This window comes from Lissotriton helveticus, chromosome 8 (genome assembly GCF_964261635.1).
Source record: "Lissotriton helveticus chromosome 8, aLisHel1.1, whole genome shotgun sequence".
NCBI classification, from domain to species: Eukaryota; Metazoa; Chordata; class Amphibia; order Caudata; family Salamandridae; genus Lissotriton; species Lissotriton helveticus.
The window spans coordinates 1721432319-1721449839 of NC_136069.1; the positions used below are offsets into that span (position 1 = coordinate 1721432319).

The 17521-nt window shown below is 48.8% G+C and overlaps 1 protein-coding gene across 1 annotated transcript in view; it reads right to left on the reverse strand.

Annotated features, from left to right (window-relative positions):
- LOC144773660 (NACHT, LRR and PYD domains-containing protein 12-like) overlaps positions 1-17521 on the reverse strand; it is a 603733-nt gene that overhangs the window by 355794 nt on the left and 230418 nt on the right. Inside the window, exon 3 of the mRNA XM_078658808.1 lies at positions 9277-10996. Within this exon, the coding sequence (XP_078514934.1) occupies positions 9277-10996 (1720 nt within the window). The remainder of the gene's footprint in view (positions 1-9276; positions 10997-17521) is intronic.

The following is a 17521-nucleotide window of genomic DNA, read 5'->3' on the forward strand; positions in this document are numbered from 1 at the left end:
ACATTTTATTTTTAGATCTTGAAATGTAGTGTGTGAGCCATTTACCCAAACATCTTTAACTGTTCTTATACCCAATCTTTGCCATTTCTTAGCCGTATGATCAAAATCAAGACCAGAGGTAATAGTGGATTGGAATAGAGGTGTGTACCGGTTAATTTTGCCTATCTGCATATGTTTGAGTACCTGATTCCAAAGTATCCAGGCGCTTTTAATGATTTCACCCTTAAATTGTTTGTAATAGGAATTTTCAGTCTTTCTTAATAAGAGGCCACTGGCTACTCGGCCAAGTACAAGTTCATAAATTGTAGGGATTGTGGTATTAGTTGTTCCAAAGACAGACGATGATTCTAAAATCATTGGTTTTAGATGTTTTAAAAAGGCTGCCCAATGATACAGGATAATATTCGGTGCCGTAAGCCCACCTCTATTGAAAGGAATAGATAAGTAGGATGTTAATACCGCGATGTCATCAGCGTATGCCAAAACTTTAGTTTCGTATTGATTACATAGAATTGGCTTGAAAATATTATTTTCTAACAATTTTAGGATAAGGGGATTAATATAGAGGGCGAAGAGTAGGGGTGAACAGGGACATCCTTGTCTTGTACCTCTTTCAATATTAATATAACCAGATTCCAAACCTGACAATGATATTCTTGCTTTAGGTTGACGATACATGGATTTTATAGATTTAAGAAATTTAGGGCCGAAATTAAGACGTGCTATGGCAACCCATAAAAAGTTCCATGAAACACGATCAAAGCCTTTCTCAGCGTCAAGCAGGATCATAGACATCTGGCCCCCCGTGACAGACATGGCATCAAAAAGGGCAATAGCCCGACGAGCATGGTCAGTGGTCCCTTTTCCCGGAACGAAGCCATGCTGCTACGGAGAGACCAGCTGCCCAATGATCCCGCTGAGTCTGAGAGCCAACACCTTGGCATATAATTTGGAGTCCGAATTTATCAAAGAAATTGGGCGATACGAAGTCAACTGCTCGGGTGATTTTCCCTTCTTGGGAAATACTATAATACTAGCCTCATCCCAAGAAAATGGGGGAATGCCATTGTACTGAACACCCAAAAATAGATCAAATAGTAGGGGGCTTAGTTGGAAACTAATGGTTTTGTATATTTCGATTGGCAATGTATCTGGGCCTGCTGCTTTACCAGAAGATACGAGTGATAAAGCTGCCTCAACTTCAGCCAATGTGATCTCGGCTTCAAGTTCTTCTCTAGCCACATCGTCTAATAAACTGGTAGCTGCCGAATTATTAAGAAAGCCAGCCAGGAAGGTATCAATATCTTCTTCCGAATTGGTCACTTCTTCAGAGTATAAGTTTTGGTAATATTGTTGGAATTGTAGAATAATATCTGTCGGCTGGACATAAGTCCGTCCGCCGTCTACAATAGTGGTAATATTATTAGAATTTTTTTTGGGACGGGTTCGTAATGCCAATTGTTTACCTATTTTTTCCCCACTTTCGTAAGCTTTCTTTCTATAGGCTCTATAGGTTTGAGCGGCTTTCTGACTAAGATCAGTATTAAGTTCAGCTTTTAAGACCGCAACCTGAAGCCATTGATTATTTGCTTCTTTGCCCTGTTCAATCAAGGAGGTGTGCTCTAGTTCGGCTTTAGCCAGTTCAGACAGCTTTGTTTCATGATAGTTTCTTGTTTTGGTTCATGCGGCATGTTGGAAACTGGAGATCTCTCCTCTTAAGGCAGATTTATATGAATCCCAAACTACGTTTCTAGATGTACTGAACCGATTTATATTAAAAAACTCTTCTGTCCATTTTTTAATGTGTGATATAAATTCAGTATTGGAAAGTAATTTCCTATCAAATGACCAAGATCGTTGTTGAGTAAATAGAGGAGTAATTGTATGGATGGATGGATGGATGGGTTTTTATATAGCGCAATATCACCGCCAGGTCTCAAAGCGCTTTGCATTGGGAACCCGTCCTGGTTTTTCCCTGTGAGATAGCCCCTTACTGGGTATCCCCAAGGTGAAAGCCAGGCATCCCGCCGCGGGGGGCCGTAGTGGAGATTAAGCAAGCTATTGCCCAGAGTTGCAGAGTGTGAACCTGTGATTCGAGTAGGCACCGAAGCGAGAATTACCGAGTCCGTGGACATTTTGGGCTCAAGACCCTGCCGCGTCGGGAATTGAACCCTGGTCCCGGGTCTGATCTCAGCGTCCGGGTCTGCCTCCTCTAACCAGTGAGCCACACTTCTCCACTCCACATTGTAACTGCAAGGATTAATGCATTATGGTCTGAGATTATTCTTGGAATTTTTTTATATTCGATTGTGGAATAAGGTCTCCAGTAACAAACATGTAGTCGATTCAAACCTGTTTTTGATGCGGGTGAGAGAAGTAGGTAAATCCTTGATCGTATGAATTGTTGTGTAGCCACATATCAGTTAAGCCAAGATTACCTATAAGCCTCCTAACAGCTTTGTATACTCTGGGTTCACGTCCTCGATATTTTGTTTTGGAGGAAATATTAGATAATGGTGGTATTAATGAAATATTAAAATCCCCACATAGAACTAACGGGCCTTGCCAGGTGGCTAATTCGATCTCTAATTCTTCAAAGATTGAGGGGTCATCTTGGTTTGAGCCATATACAGTGCAAATGGTTATACCGCAAGCAAGTTTAGTAATAGCCCATCTGCCATGAGGGTCTGAAAGGTGTCGTATCCCTGATCCAAGATTGTTTTTTGCTAGTATTGCAGCCCCCCTTGTATTCGAGGATTGTGTGGAGACAGCCACTAGATTGTAGCCATTCATATTTAACCACGATTTTTTAGTCCACTGCACATGGGTTTCTTGAAGACAAAGCACATCTACTGGGTTTAATTTAAGCAGCTCAGACAAGCGCCTTCGCTTATCCCCTGTTAATAGCCCTCCAACATTCCAAGTTTGGATGCTTAATCTACCCATTATTTATAGGAAATGGTTGTAGCATCGCCTCAAACATATAAAACTTTATTATACAACAATTATCTAATTCTGTTAGTGTTTTATTGGGTACCCCTTTAAGTGTTTCTTTAGATGAAAAACCTGGTTCTTTTTTTTCGTTTTGTATTTTCACCCCCCTAGGTGACCCTCCCGTGTCCCCCCTTAGCAACCCCCCCACCCTTCCCTTGAACCCCCCCCCCCCCCATTAATAGGGCAATCAGACTCACACAGAGTCTGGGTGATGTAGTCACAGCATAGTATCTAAGCTTCCGCTTTATAAGGTAGTTGACTCATAGAATTACGAAAAGAAAAAGTGGAAAGAAGGATAGGAGCGAATAGTTTGGATAATATAAATGATAAGCTAGAAGTGGTAGACAACAGTAATAATGCAAATATTAATACATTTGTAACATCATCTAAGGATGTATTAAGCCATTAGTTACATTATAACAGATATTATAACGGACAAGCGGCTCCTTTCATACACTTACTGCATATTACAGAGAATAAGTAAGGTTTCTATTTCTTTACTATTCTGCAAATTTTAAGAAATCTGATCTAGATAAGCATTTGCTTTGATTTCTGATTGAAAAAATTTGGTAAGGCCGCCATGTACAATTTTTAACTTTGCGGGGTTATTGAGATACGCCTGTGCGCCTTTATCTTGAAACGGTTTGATCAAAGATCGAAGCCGCCAGCGTCTTTCCACAGTAACGTGGCAAAAGTCTGGTCTTGAAAAATATGAAAAGTCATTATACTGTACTTTGTGGTCAGGCCTAGCTTTATCGGCAACAATCTGTCGTACCAAAACATTCCCAAAATAAACCAAAATAGCTCTGGGATATATCCCCGGTTTCGTAGGGATATTAAATGGCATCCGGTGGGCTCGTTGAATCTCTACATTCAAGTTCCAATATTTGAAGGCTGGAAGGGACTCTTCTAGCAGTTTAACCACAAAGGCTTGGGTATCGCCCCCCTCAAGTTTCTCCGGGACGCCTAAAATACAGAGGTTGTTGCGACCCGGCCCAGGTTCTCAAGGACCAACTGTGCTGCCGTGCTCCTAGGACCCTTGTGAACCGAGGCTCTTATCGGGAGCTCCCGGACTTGACCCTACAGCCTGTCTTTAGGTGGCCCCCTCTCCTTCGGTGTATCGCAAAAGGCTACCAACCTTACCAGCCTCTCTGCACCCCGACTTACCAGGGCAGGAACACTAACTGCTGATAGTACTTTGGACCTGAAGGGGACCCCCGGAAACATCCTGCAAATACCTGTATATGTCTTTTTCTCCCATAGGAAAGCATTACACGTAAAGATGCATTTAAGAGAACATTTAATTTACTTGTGAAATTCAATATCTCAAAATTAATTATTAGTTTACGTAGCTCTTGGTATCAAATTTTATATAAATATACAACTTATTTTTTTATTTGGTCTCAGATTTATTCATGAGTGTGTGTCTCATTCATTGCCTCTGAGTACAACAACTGCTTAGCACCACCCTCTGATAAGTCTGAACTCCTCTCCCACATGACCACAAAAGAGAGAATTGAATGTTACCCTTTTTGCACCTGTAAATCAATAAGGGTTGCCTGGACTCTACATAGTGTACTTTGCTTTAGTGCACTATATATAGAGATTCAGCTTCCTATGGATAGTGTCACGTGGGAAGCTGGGTTAGACATTCTAAACAGATGATGTGAAGTAGACAAACGTCCGGCCGCCTAACAAGGCTCTACTGATGTATAGAATAAAAAAGCAAGGTCCTGAAACACAAAAGTAACTCACACTTTTGAGTAATTTACACTTTTGAGTAAATGTACTACTTTTCGGCTGTTCACAAAATCCTACTATAACTTGACTTTCATTTCCTTCCACAATCCATTCAACTGTCCTCCCCACCCCTGCTGCGGGCCCCCTACCACTCACATTTAACGCATGCTTAGAGAAAATAGTAAATGTGCGCATTATTTCAGACAGAACTGGTTAATTCCAGTCCACACTGTAATTCCCTATTCCATAGGGATTGACTCATGACAGCAGGAATCCCATGAGGGAAAGCCACATGTAATTCCAGTCCGTACTGTAAATCCCTATTCCCTGGGGATTGACTCATGATGACAGCAGGAATCCCACGAGGGAATGCCACTTGTAACTCCAGTCCGCACTGTAATTCCCGATTCCATGTGGATTGTCTCATGATAGCAGGAATCCCACAAGGGAATGCCACCCACTAGCACTAAATCTGGACACAGCAAATTTCTTTATGGAATTACTTTATACTGGTAACAAAACACTTTGTGCCAGATGTAGGTAAATACCATTTACCGTTTCTAAAATACCGAATTTTACTGATTCGGTATTTTAGAATGGGTAAATGGTACGTAGGTAATAATTCGGTAATTTTTACCGAATCTGTAAAATTCGGGCCCATAGGAATGAATGGGTAATACCGATTCGGTAAAGACCTACAAGGGTGGCAGGGTGTCACATTGACACCCTGTTGCATCCCTGAATAGTGCATGGGTGCACATGTGGCACACATGCATGCCCTAAGGGCATGTATGTCTGCCGCAAAGCACTGTTAAAAAAGCACATAATTGCTTTTTTAACGGTTTTTGTTATTTATCACTGTAGGAACTGGGGTCGCCAGTTCCCCAGGGGGTAGCTTGGCTCGAGCGGGTAGGCACCCGAAAGCTTAGGTGGTAAGTGACCACACAGCACAGGCATCCACTGAGACAATAAAACGCATGCAATGAATGACACCACTCCAGTGAGTTTGATTTAAATCAATAGGCTTTATCTATGATCAAGGTTCAGGGTAATCAAAAATCAGAGAATCTCTATTTCATCAAAGCATTTCATCAGAGGGGAGTAAAGGGAGCAGTTCAATAATCAATGTAGCGTCTTGCAATAACCATTTCATTAGGGGTTAGAATTTCATTACTTAGCAATAAACATTTCATGGTGTCAGGAATCAGCATGTTATTAAACAGGAGCAAAACATTTCATGAGGCTGGGGTAAAACAACTCTGTAATCTGAAGCAAACCCTTCAGTAATCACTCTGTGCAGAAATAAACACTTCCTCATGCCAGGGTAAACATCTCCTTAATCAAGAAAGAACATTTCATTGGGAATAACCATTTTGGCAGGAAATCATAACCATTCCATTGCTCAGCATTAAATATTTCATTAGGCACTAACAAGCAAGGCATCAAGCCAAGGTGGTGATTTCCTTAGGCAAGAATGAACATTTCCTTTAACCAGAATGAGCAGGCATTTCTACCATGAAGCAGGATTCAACATTTCAGTAACCAGAGTAAGCCTATATATAACCGTGTGCCTCAGGACCAGCAAATCGACAGCACGTTTTAGCATTCCTTGGGGTCCTGCCTAGGGCAGATTGGAGACACCGGTACCCCAACAGGGGGCTAACTTTCATGGCCCAACGGTCACCAGAGGGCTTTAGTCACGGTCTGGCCCAGTTCTGGGGCCCTCTTCAACCTGGCATTAGGCAGAAGTACAACTTTCTGGAAATCAGGCAATTATAGACATTTCATTGTGCAGTGATGAACCATTCAACAGGGCGGGGTAAAGGGTTCATTAATTCCCAGGCAACATCTCCTTAGGCCAGCGAACTAACATCTCATCAGGAAAAGCCAGCATTTCATTAGATCAGAGTAAAACATGCATAAGGCTAGAAGGAGCCTTTCATTAGGCCGTGATAAACCCTGTAACAGGCAAAAAGGAACATTTCATTTAACAGGTCTCAATCATGGTTAGGGGCCTCAGGGTAATCGTTAGGACTGGGGCCTAGGCGATCCCCCAGAAGAAGTATCACATTAGCGTTCGCCTTTCCCCTAGTCAAGGGTTACTTTTGGGCTCAACAGTCAGTACAGGGCTCCTCTTCAATTCCAGCAGCCCTGCGGGCACAACTAGGGGCCAACGAGGCCCAACAAAAGTCTTCCCCCAGGGGAGGGCGAACTCGGGGCCTCCTTCGGGCCTTCCACCCTCCTCCCCGGGTTTACCTTGAGCTTCGGCTCTTCGGAGAGCCCTTGCGGAGGTTCCTGATGAGTGGGAGGGCTCCTTCTCTCCTCGGAGTCCTCCGGTAGGGTCCGGCGACAGCAGGAGTTAACAGGGGCCTTCAGTACAGCAGCGGAGGCCCCGCAGTGTTGAGGGACTTTCCTCGGGCTGAGGATCAAACGGGGCCCGTGTTCCCTCTCCAGGGCCCCCTCATCAATAGAATTGGCCTTCCCGAGCTCCGGGCAGGCCCAGAGCCAATCAGGGCACAGCTTTGGGGAAAGCGCGGCAGCGGCCGCCTATCGGTTTGCGGCCTCACCTAATGTAGCCGCGGGAGCCAATGTGTGTGCGTTGTTGGTGGGGGCGGGCCGATGACGCAGCCGGCGCCCCCGTCACGTGGTGGTGGTGGCGAGGGCTTCAGGGCCTATCGCGGCCCCCTACAAAACTACGGCGGCCCTCTCCTCACATCGGGGGCCACCGGGACAAGGCAGGCGATTGCGGGAAGGCCCTCCAGTCGAGCCGGGCCCGGGCGGTGAATGCCCAGTCAGCGCCCCAGCAGGGGTCTTCGGGGACCACAGCGCCCCAAGGTACAGCACTAGCCGGGCGTCGCATCGCTTCGTGGACAGGTACGTCAGTGCCCTCAGTGCTCAGGCTGCAGCCGGTTTTAAGGGCCCCGCGCTTTTCAGGTAGGGGGGCAAATCAGCACGATGGCGGGCAGGATGGTGCTGGGTACTTATAGCGCCTCGGGGTCACAGCGCTCAAATGGGCAGTAGCGCTTCAGCCAGCAGCAGGATGCAGGGATCCAGCGCTTCTCCAGGGCACAGAGGGGAGCGCTGGAGGGGGCACACTTCAGTTGAGCAGGACAAGCAGTCCAGATGGCTAGGCAGTTCAGGAGCCTTGCGCTAGGAAGGATGAGCGCTTAGCATCTCAGTCAGTTTAGCCAGGGGGATGAGGCAGGACAGCGCTGGGGACACAGGTAGAGGCAAGGCGGCGCAGAGATGGCACAGCCCAGTACCTGGTTGAACCCTAGTAGTCCTGTGGCAGTTTGGTTTCTTCTTGGCACTTGATGGTTCCTGCGCCCTTTGTAGATAGCAGTTTCTTGGTTTCTTGAAGGGGGGGTTGAGTTGACGGCTGCTGACAGGATTCCTCAGCAGGTCGCTGCAGGTGGTCCCTGGGTTCCCCTCCCGCCGGGCCAGATCAGTGGGCTAGTTCAGTGTTCCTCACACAACTTGGTGGGCAGCGCCTAAACCCTGTCACCCCCAGTGATATAGGTTCCTGACTAGGCCCTACCGCCTAAATCTCCTACGTAGGGTCCCCCAGGTCAGTGATGCCCCAACTGACTGAAACCTTTTCCTCCTTTTCTTTATATAAGCCCAGGTCAGGTGACCACCCTCTAAGGCGGCAAAAACAGACTCCGCCCCTATTCTAGAAGGTTCCAGGAGCTTCCCTAGTCTAACTATGGGCAGGCAAGGCAGGCTGGTATGGCAACAATGTTTAGGGGTTCCAACCAGCTCCTGGCAAGTAGAGTGCTACTATAAAGAACACGCTGCAGTAGCAGGGGTCAGTGGCAGCCATGTTGGGGGAAGAGAGCACCTGCACCTTAGAATTGATTTTAATATTACACAGGGCATCAAAACTTCACAGGGCCTACACAACTTCGTTACGATGGGGGGACATCCTGAATTAGGGGAGCTAAAAGCGAAAAATTTCAGGGAAAAGGGCCAAGTCCAATACCCACCAACTTGTAGTTGGTGGTAAATAACGAATCCTTACAGGTGAAAAGTACTCACTTGAGTGCTTCCTACATTTCAGATTCGGTAATTTACCGAATCGATATTTAAGAATGCAGTAATTTTCAGAATTCTTAAATACCGATTCGGTAAATTACGAATATGAATTGTGCCACCTACATCCCAAATGCCTAATACTGGTAGGTAACGGGCGAAATTCGGTAACTTCGGCCGTTACCGACCGGTATTAGAGTACCTACATCTGGCACTTTGTGAAATATGATGGTTAGCTGTGCCCTTTACGCACAGAAGCACACGGGTGATGACAAAATTACTAGCAGCCGCAGAAGTACCATGAAACAAAATGCCTAGCAAGGCTCAGTGGTGTAAAATACCAGATAAAGCCAAGCACAGCCCACAAACTCAACGCTCTGCCAAAGTTCAAATGTAATTTTCTGTGTTTTATACTGTGCATCCCTGACAGGAAGTCCCATACTACCAGTTTTTTAGAATTTTTACTCTAAGACACAGATGTTTTGAAATATACGAAATTGAGAAACTTACCGAAGACTGGGACATTTGATTAAAAGCGGCTTCAGCACTCTGACACCCTCAGGACTCATTGTAATCTCATGTAGATCAAATCTCTCGATTCCTGAATGCTGTAAACAGAAAACGAGTGCTCTGAAATCCATGGAAGTCATCTCTCGCTCCATCGTACTTTCTGTTATACTTATGTGTTTCACACATACAGGTTCTGTTGTCAAAAACTCTTCATCTTGAGTCTCGTACAAATATTGGAATAAGTCCACCATGTGACTAGTGATCTTGTCTCCTTCTTGTTTTAGTTTTTCTGTTATCCAGGCCTGTAGCACAGGTTTGATTTCGGGTGAAACCTTCCACTGGAGTTTCCTGTTTATCTTCTCCAGTCTCTCTGTATTGAGAAGGCCGAACAGGAAGCGCACGGTCAGCATCAAGTGATTGTTTCCCAGCTCTGTGTATTCCTTTAGTAAGTGGTTCACGGCTCTCTGCGGACTCTCTGTGTTCTCTGCAGTTGTATCATTTCCTTCTAGGATGTAAAAGAGCGCCGCAAAAAACTCCTGGAAGCTCAAGTGGATGAAGCTGTAGAGGCTGACCGTATCAGTACATTGTTTAAAAATATTATTGTTCAGGAAGAGGGATTGTAGGGCCGGGATGTCTACACCATGTTTAACTATGTCATGTTCTTCAAATAGGATTTTCTGCTGATAGACGCCTTCCTCAGCCAAGGCACACAGACTCTTCAAGTTACTGGTAATGTTTTGCTGCACAGGGTCTAAACTCTGCTGCTTCAATAAATTGAAAAGAAAAAGCAAGTAGACAGAAGTAATTGTTCTCAAATCACGCAAAGAATCCTCCTTATCTTCCATCTGCTCCTTGATGACAGTGCAGACAATCCAGCACACGATGGGCACAAAACACATGGTGTAGAGGATTTCATTTTCTTTTACAATTCTGATAGCGTGTGAAGCTTGTATTTCATTTCCAAAGAACTTTGTAAAATATTCTTCCCTACCAGCTTCAGAAAACCCAAGTATCTCTGCGAGGCGTCCACCCTTCACGCACTTTCCCAGGGCGTCATAAGCAGTTGGCCTGGTGGTGATTATTTTATATGAATCCTTTATATACCTATTCCTTAATAAACTGAAGATTGTTTTACCCATTTGAGATTTTTTATCAGGATCATCAGACAGCAAACCTTCAGGGATTTTAAGTTCATCGAAGCCGTCGATGATGAAGAGCATCCTTTCGGGGTTGGCTTCGATCTCACCCATTGACAGGCGCGGCCCCCCTTCAATGCTGGGTAAGATGAGGTCAGCGATCGGCCTCTGTGCACTCAGCTGGTTATATTCTCTGCAGTTGATGTAAAACACATACTCAAATCTGCCCCGGAAGAGTTTGCCCGATGCCCAGTCGAACATGATCTTTCGGGCCGTCATTGTCTTTCCGATCCCAGCCACTCCCTGGAGCACCACAGTCCTGGGGACGTGTCCGTCCTTCTCAGGGGAAAATAAATCTTTGATGTTAGAGTATGAATCTGCAGCTCTTTCTTCCATAAGCTCTAGATGTCTCTCTCCACAAGACATTATTTCATGTTCTTTATCTTTCCTTTCACGGTAGTTCTTTAAAATGAGGAGCTTTGTATACCTTCCTTCTAAAGTCACAGTTTCACCGAATCTACTGTCATTATCTTTCATTTCTCTGAATTCATCTTTAATATATTGCTTGTACTTCCTCTTGTGATCTGTTTAAAAATAGAGACAACATATGAAAAATCTACTTAGGAATAAAATGTGAGTTAAGAGTGTTACGGTTTAATGTAACTGCACAGTCACAATGAGCATGAAACACTTCAGATGTATCTGTAGTCGCCGCTACGGTTGGTTCTTGTTTGGTGTTATCAAAGAGAATAAGACATTAAACAGTGACACTGTGATACCATCGGGGATTCTTTGTTGTCCTGAAATGACAGACTTTGGATTGAAATAAACAGGACAGGAGCATCAAGGACATGATTCCCAGGAAAGAAGACTATTATAGGAAATGGAGGCTCAATTACAACTACATTTATTTCCTGAAAAGGTCTATCAGCAAAAAAAGAAAAACATCACAGGTTCATCAAACAAGGATCCAAAATACTTAAGATAAACAACAACAGTGTCTACCTTCCACAGTTGTCCTGACGCCCACCAGTCCACGTGCAGCCCCCCTTTAAATGGCGCGTCCTTCACTACAATGTATGTGATGGAATCTGAACCCCTGAAGCAGTTGTGTGGGAGACTCTACATTCATCAAGAGAGTCAACATCGCTGATGGCGAGTGAAGGTCACACAGAGGAGCCGCGGGGGCCACAGTCCAGGAGTGGATCTAACACAATACCAATTTCAAGGTAAATGAAAAACTACAACTGCTCTGGTAATGAGGGAGGTGCCTGCTGATCCCGGGAAATACCGCTACCCCACGCTGAGCCATTCATCAGAAACCGTATAAACCTGCTAATATGAGTTTCCATGTGAAAATGGGGAATTAGGGGGCGTGGCCAAGATGGCGGGGTGAGGAGACGCTTTCTCCCTGAGCTCCCGACCCGGCCCTAACCCAGAGCTGTTGGAATCGCCTGTTCTCCCCCCCCGCCCGGCACCATACCGGACGGGGAAGGCGTGAAGACCGGCCAGGCTGCTGCGGGACCGGAGATCAGTCTTGCGGAGGCCCGGGAGGCGAAGTTTGGAGTGCGGCGCGGATCGCCGCTGAACGGCGTCGGAGCCGGAGCAGAGGTGGGCGGCGCCTGTATCGGAGAGAGGAGCGGGTCTCTGCCCGGCGCCTGAAGGAACCTGCGGTAGCGCTGTGAGGGACAGCTGCGGTACGCTTGGGTGGCGCGAAGGTATGGGGTGACCCAGGACAGCGCCGGCGGCCTGCCGGGACGCCCCTCCCCCTGGGGTCGGCCCTTCTGCGACTCGGGCCGCGGCTGCGGCCTGGATCTCCGGAGGCTTGTGGGCCGGAAGGGCAGAGCCCCTGAAGACTCGGCCCGCGCAGGAGGTGTCGGAGAGGGGCCCGGGAGTTAACGCGGCCGGAGCGCAGCGTTGGGGGTGCCTCCGCGGAGCGGCCCACGACGAGCCCCGAGCGAGACCAGAGTGGAGGCCGGTAACTACCCCGGTACCAAGGGCGGTGACACAGTTGGTGGAAGTACGCGGAACCGCGGGCCGCCCTGGAGGGAGCGGAGGGGGCCGGCGGACTGCAGACGGACATTGCACCCCTGGGAGGAACGCTGGAACTGACTGGCCGCCCGAGGAACACGGCGGAGTCCCACAAGTGAGGAGATAAGGGGAGGTGGCGACCCTAGCAGTGTGAGGCCTGTGCCACGAGGCCGGTGGTCGGGCTCCGGGCCTGACGCTTGCCCGCTACGACCCAGTGGACTGTAGGTGGTATCCGATTCAAGGAGGGTGCCCCCATGGTCTTGGCGGCCCGGCAGCAGTGCTACTCCAGGGCGGACAAAGAGGGGAGTTATCACCGAGGGGCCCGCTGAGACAGTTCCCCCTGGAGAGTGGGATGTGAGGCGCCACCCGTTGACAATTGGGGCTGGGATACTGAGAACGGCTGGAGGAGACCGGACCCGCAGCTATCGAGGAGTCTGGCCTGGGAGTGAGAGGGTCTCACGAAACCGTTGGACACGAGGGCCTGAATGAACTGCGCAGACGTCTGGCTCATCAGCTATCGCGTAGGGAGTGCCTCTGAAGATCGTAGCCTTTGCGGCCCTGGGTGGACAGCCAGTGGAGCGGGGGGACGACGGTGGTCAATAGCACGGCCTAAAGAGCGGACGCTGGCGTGGGCCTTCCGGGGTGGCATACCCGGACAGAGAGCAAGTGAATCCCAAACACCCCGTCCAGTGGAGCTGCGTGTGGTCACAGAACGGAGGACTGGCTGGCGGTGAGCAGCGGTGCTGCCCGGCTGAAGGAATGGCGAATCAGAAAGGTGGGAAGAGGAACGAGCGCACACTCCCGGAACTGCTTGGTAGGTCCCAGAACAGGGGGGACAGGAATCACAAAAGATTTAAGATCCCTGTAAAGGATGTAGCAGACTCGGATCGCTGAGAGAAACTTGGACTGGGGAAGGTTTTGTGGGTAGTGCGGAAAGTTATAAAAAACAATTATAAAAAACAATTTCTGACTGGATAAGAGCAGGCAACTAAAGTGCAAGTGACTGGCAGGTACGCAAAAATAGTAAAATTCAATGGCAACATTTTATTTTGATCCTCCCAACTGGGTTACAATCTAAAACATAATAAAAACAAATACAAATCACCCAAAATGGTGATGCAATAATTATAATATACAGTCAAAGTGAAAAAGTCGACGTGGCGTTTCGGTGCTATTCAATCTTGACACCTTCATCAGGACAAAAAGGACATTTGACTCCGTATCTGTGTTTAGTTTAAGAGAGCTTTTCAATTGCTTTCACACTTGCTGTGGATTTCTTTGATATTCGTCACAGTTTTTCTGGCTTATGGATAAAGCAAAGTGTTTTCTAGGTGCACGGAGGAGCCACCGATGATGATAGGAGGGGCTTCTAGGATATTTGTTAGCGACCAACTCTCATATCAGTTGGACATATGGGTATGATCAAATTGATGTAGACCGTTCATCTGGTTTCTTTCATGATAGGGAAAGATAATATCTTTGATTCGAAATTCGGCCTCCCTGCTCCTCCGTGCTGCTCCCGTCGTGTTGATTAGCGATAGGGACAGGAATCAGCCATCACCGAACGCGGCGAGTGGCTCACAATCGGCAGGGGGCTGTGAGCCGCCGGTCACCAGGTCCTTTTTGGAGTCACTCTTTGGCACGTTGCGCGATAACTTTCAAGCGCTTAAGCAGGAAGTGGCCGGGGAAGTTCGTGAGATACGGAGGGAGGTGGATGGCCTAGGAGAGAGAGTGGCCGCGACAGAAGGCACTACACAACGGCAGGACGAGGATATTGCGCAGCTACAGCAAGAAGTGTTGCGCTTGAGGGACCAGCAGTTAGACCTCCAGGCCCATAATGAGGATTTGGAAAACCGCTCCCGGCGGAATAACATAAGGGTCCGGGGAATTCCATCGGCGGAGGAGGGATCAGATGTAGCAGGATTCCTGCGGGAACTCTTCAGAGACATATTGGGCGAGGTGGCGGATTTTCCAATAAGAATTGATAGGGCTCATAGAGTGGGGCCCCCGAGACGTGCTAATGCCCCACCCCCGGATCTCTTGGCCTTCCTTCCTGATTTCCCACTGAAAGAAATAATCATGGCGGAGGCCCGGAAAACACCCTCACTGGCCTTCCGAGGGCACCCGGTGGCCTTGAAACCAGGACTTGGCCGCGACCACCCTACAAAAATGTAAGGCGTTTAAGATCGCGACAGACTTCCTAAAGCAACACGAAATGCCTTACTCATGGGGTCATCCTTTCCGCCTTATTTTTAAGTGGAACGGTGAGGTGCATCAGCTGAGGTCCCTGCAGGACACATGTGAGGTATTGGGGATCACCGCGGAGGAGGAGGAGTCCACTACGCCTCACAGAAGACGCACCTCGGACGACGGATGGTGCAGGGTCTCGAGGCGCAGAACACTGGCGGCGCCTCAACGTCCAAGCTCGCCCATCATCAGGGCCGAAATGGCGAGCGCCATCCAAGCTGCTGCGGGAGACGCTACGATGAGTGATGGTGTCGCGCTGACAGCGTGAGATTGCTCCGGGGGGAGAACGACACAGCATTGCAGATTTCGCAGGCAGGGGATCCTGTGGGGCGGGGAGGGAGCGGAGGGTGGAAGGGTGTGGCTGGACGTCCACTTCGATACTTAACCGCGGACTTGTCCGAAAGGACATGGCTGGGACAATTCTTCAGAAGGTGCTGGGGGACCTGGAAGGGGAGGGAGTTGGGGGATGTTGGGGGACCGGGAGGGGTACGGGAGGGGGGAGAGTTGGGGAGTTGGGGACTGGGGGGTTGGGAGTTGGGTACGGGGTGGGGTGGGTGCAGTCCGTTCAGTGCTCTGCTTGTTCTCACGTGGACCCAGTGAGGGTCATGTCGCTGCGTAGGCTCACACATCGATCTTCCCTATTTTGGACTTGTTGCGTACATCACTTTGTTCTGAAGTATTATGGCGTCCCTTAAGGTTGTGACCCTGAATGTCAAAGGGCTTAACAACCCTGTTAAGAGGCGGGCAGTCCTGTCCTTGCTATAGAACACACAGGCTGACATTTGTCTCCTCCAGGAGACTCACTTGCTCGCACGGGATTGCCATAGATTACGATCACGCAAATTCCCCACGCAGTTTTTCTCATCGAACACCACCAAAACGGCGGGGGTAGCGATATTAGTGTCTGCTTCATTCAGGGGGGAGGTATTACACAAATTCGCAGAGCAGAAGGGGAGACTCTTAGCGCACAGGTTTAAACTAGGGACCCTGACATTTACCATCGGACGATATACTGTCCGAATGAACAACAGGATAGCTTCATGCGCTCAGCACTAGTAGACATAGCGGCATCTCCAGATAGACACATTATTTTGGGCGGTGACCTAAACATGGTGTTTGATTCGGCTACAGACAGGTCGGCCCGGCGGTCCCCACAGTCGGGGGAATTGTCACAGCTGACAAAGTCCCACTTAATAGATCTGGATTTTCACGATCTTTGGCGCTACTTGCACCCTGCAGACCGGGACTACTCTTTCTACTCTCACGCGCATAAGACATACGCTAGGCTGGACCACCTACTGGTTACTGGTCCAGTCCGTGCTTTGGCTACGACATCGGAGAAGGGGGTCATTTCCTTATCGGATCATGCGCCGGTCTCGGGATCATTATCTTTGCTAGCTGATCGGGGCTCTCGCAGGGTCTGGCGCCTTAGGGACGCTCTCTTACATAAGAAAACAGTTGTGCAGCGCGTTGCGGAGGCAATCAGGGACTTCCAAACACACAATGACAACACTGATACCTCGGTAGCCACACAATGGGCGGCACTCAAGGCGGTGGTCAGAGGGGAATTCATTGCGATCTCCTCGGCAGAGAACAGGGATCAGAGACATAAGCGGGACGAGCTCACGCAAAACGTCAAGGAACTTGAGGTGGTGTATCGGAGGTGTATCGTCGCACGGGAGCCCCCAGGATCTGGAAGCAGCTGAAGGCAGCGAGGAAACTCCTATCCTCTTTAGATATGGATAGGGCAGAATATGCGGCGCTGCGGCTGAAGCATGCTTATTATACAGGGGGGGACAGGTGTGGCCGCCTCCTGGAGAGCAGGGTGGCCCACGAACGCCACCGGGTGAAGGAGATCGCGGTTGGAGGTGGCGGGATGGTCTCGGAGGACGCACAGATAGCCGAGACCTTCCGCCGTTTTTATGCCGACTTGTACACAGGGGAGGACCTGCTGGCGCGGGAGACAGAGGATTATCTAGACTCGGTTACCCTCCCGTCCCTGGCACCGTCCCAAACGGAGTTTCTGGAACGAGAGATCCGGATGGAGGAGGTTATCACCGCCATCTCTAAGCTTAAACACGGTAAGGCCCCTGGCCCGGATGGCTATACGGCGCTCTTTTACAGGACGTTTAGTGCCACGCTGGCGCCTATACTGACGAGACTATTTAACTCCTTGGCCGAACCGGGGGCGATCCTGCCGGATCTTTTGCAAGCCACGGTGTCGGTCATACCCAAACCCGGGAAGGACAGGGCCCAGTGCAGCTCGTACCGTCCGATCTCCCTTTGAAACGGTGACCTCAAACTGTACACGGGAATTTTGGCGGCGCGCTTGGCGCTCTATCTGCCGGGTCTGGTGGAACCGGATCAGGCCGGCTTTGTGCCCGGGAGGCAGACGGTGGATAACACCAAGAGAGTGGTACATATCTTGGAAAAGGCAGCTCGGGTTCCCGGAGAAAGGATGCTATTGTCGGTTGACGCTGAAAAAGCGTTCGACCGGGTGCACTGGCCTTATTTAGCTCGAGTGCTGGAGAAGATGGGCTTCGGCGGGAAATTTCGCTCTTGGGTGTTTAATTGCTACAGGTTCCCATCGGCGGTGGTGCGGGTGAACGGCTGTAGCTCTTGGAGGTTTAATATTGAGCGAGGCACCAGACAAGGATGCCCGTTGTCCCCACTCCTCTTCGCTCTGTATATGGAGCCTTTTGCCCAAAGTAGGGTTCCAGAACCTGCATCAGTTTCAGCCCAAATCCTGCTCTTGGGCCAGGGGGGCGATAGACCAAGATTCCGTTGAATGCAGGGTTAGCAGAGTCAGATAGGGAAAAGTATAAGACCTG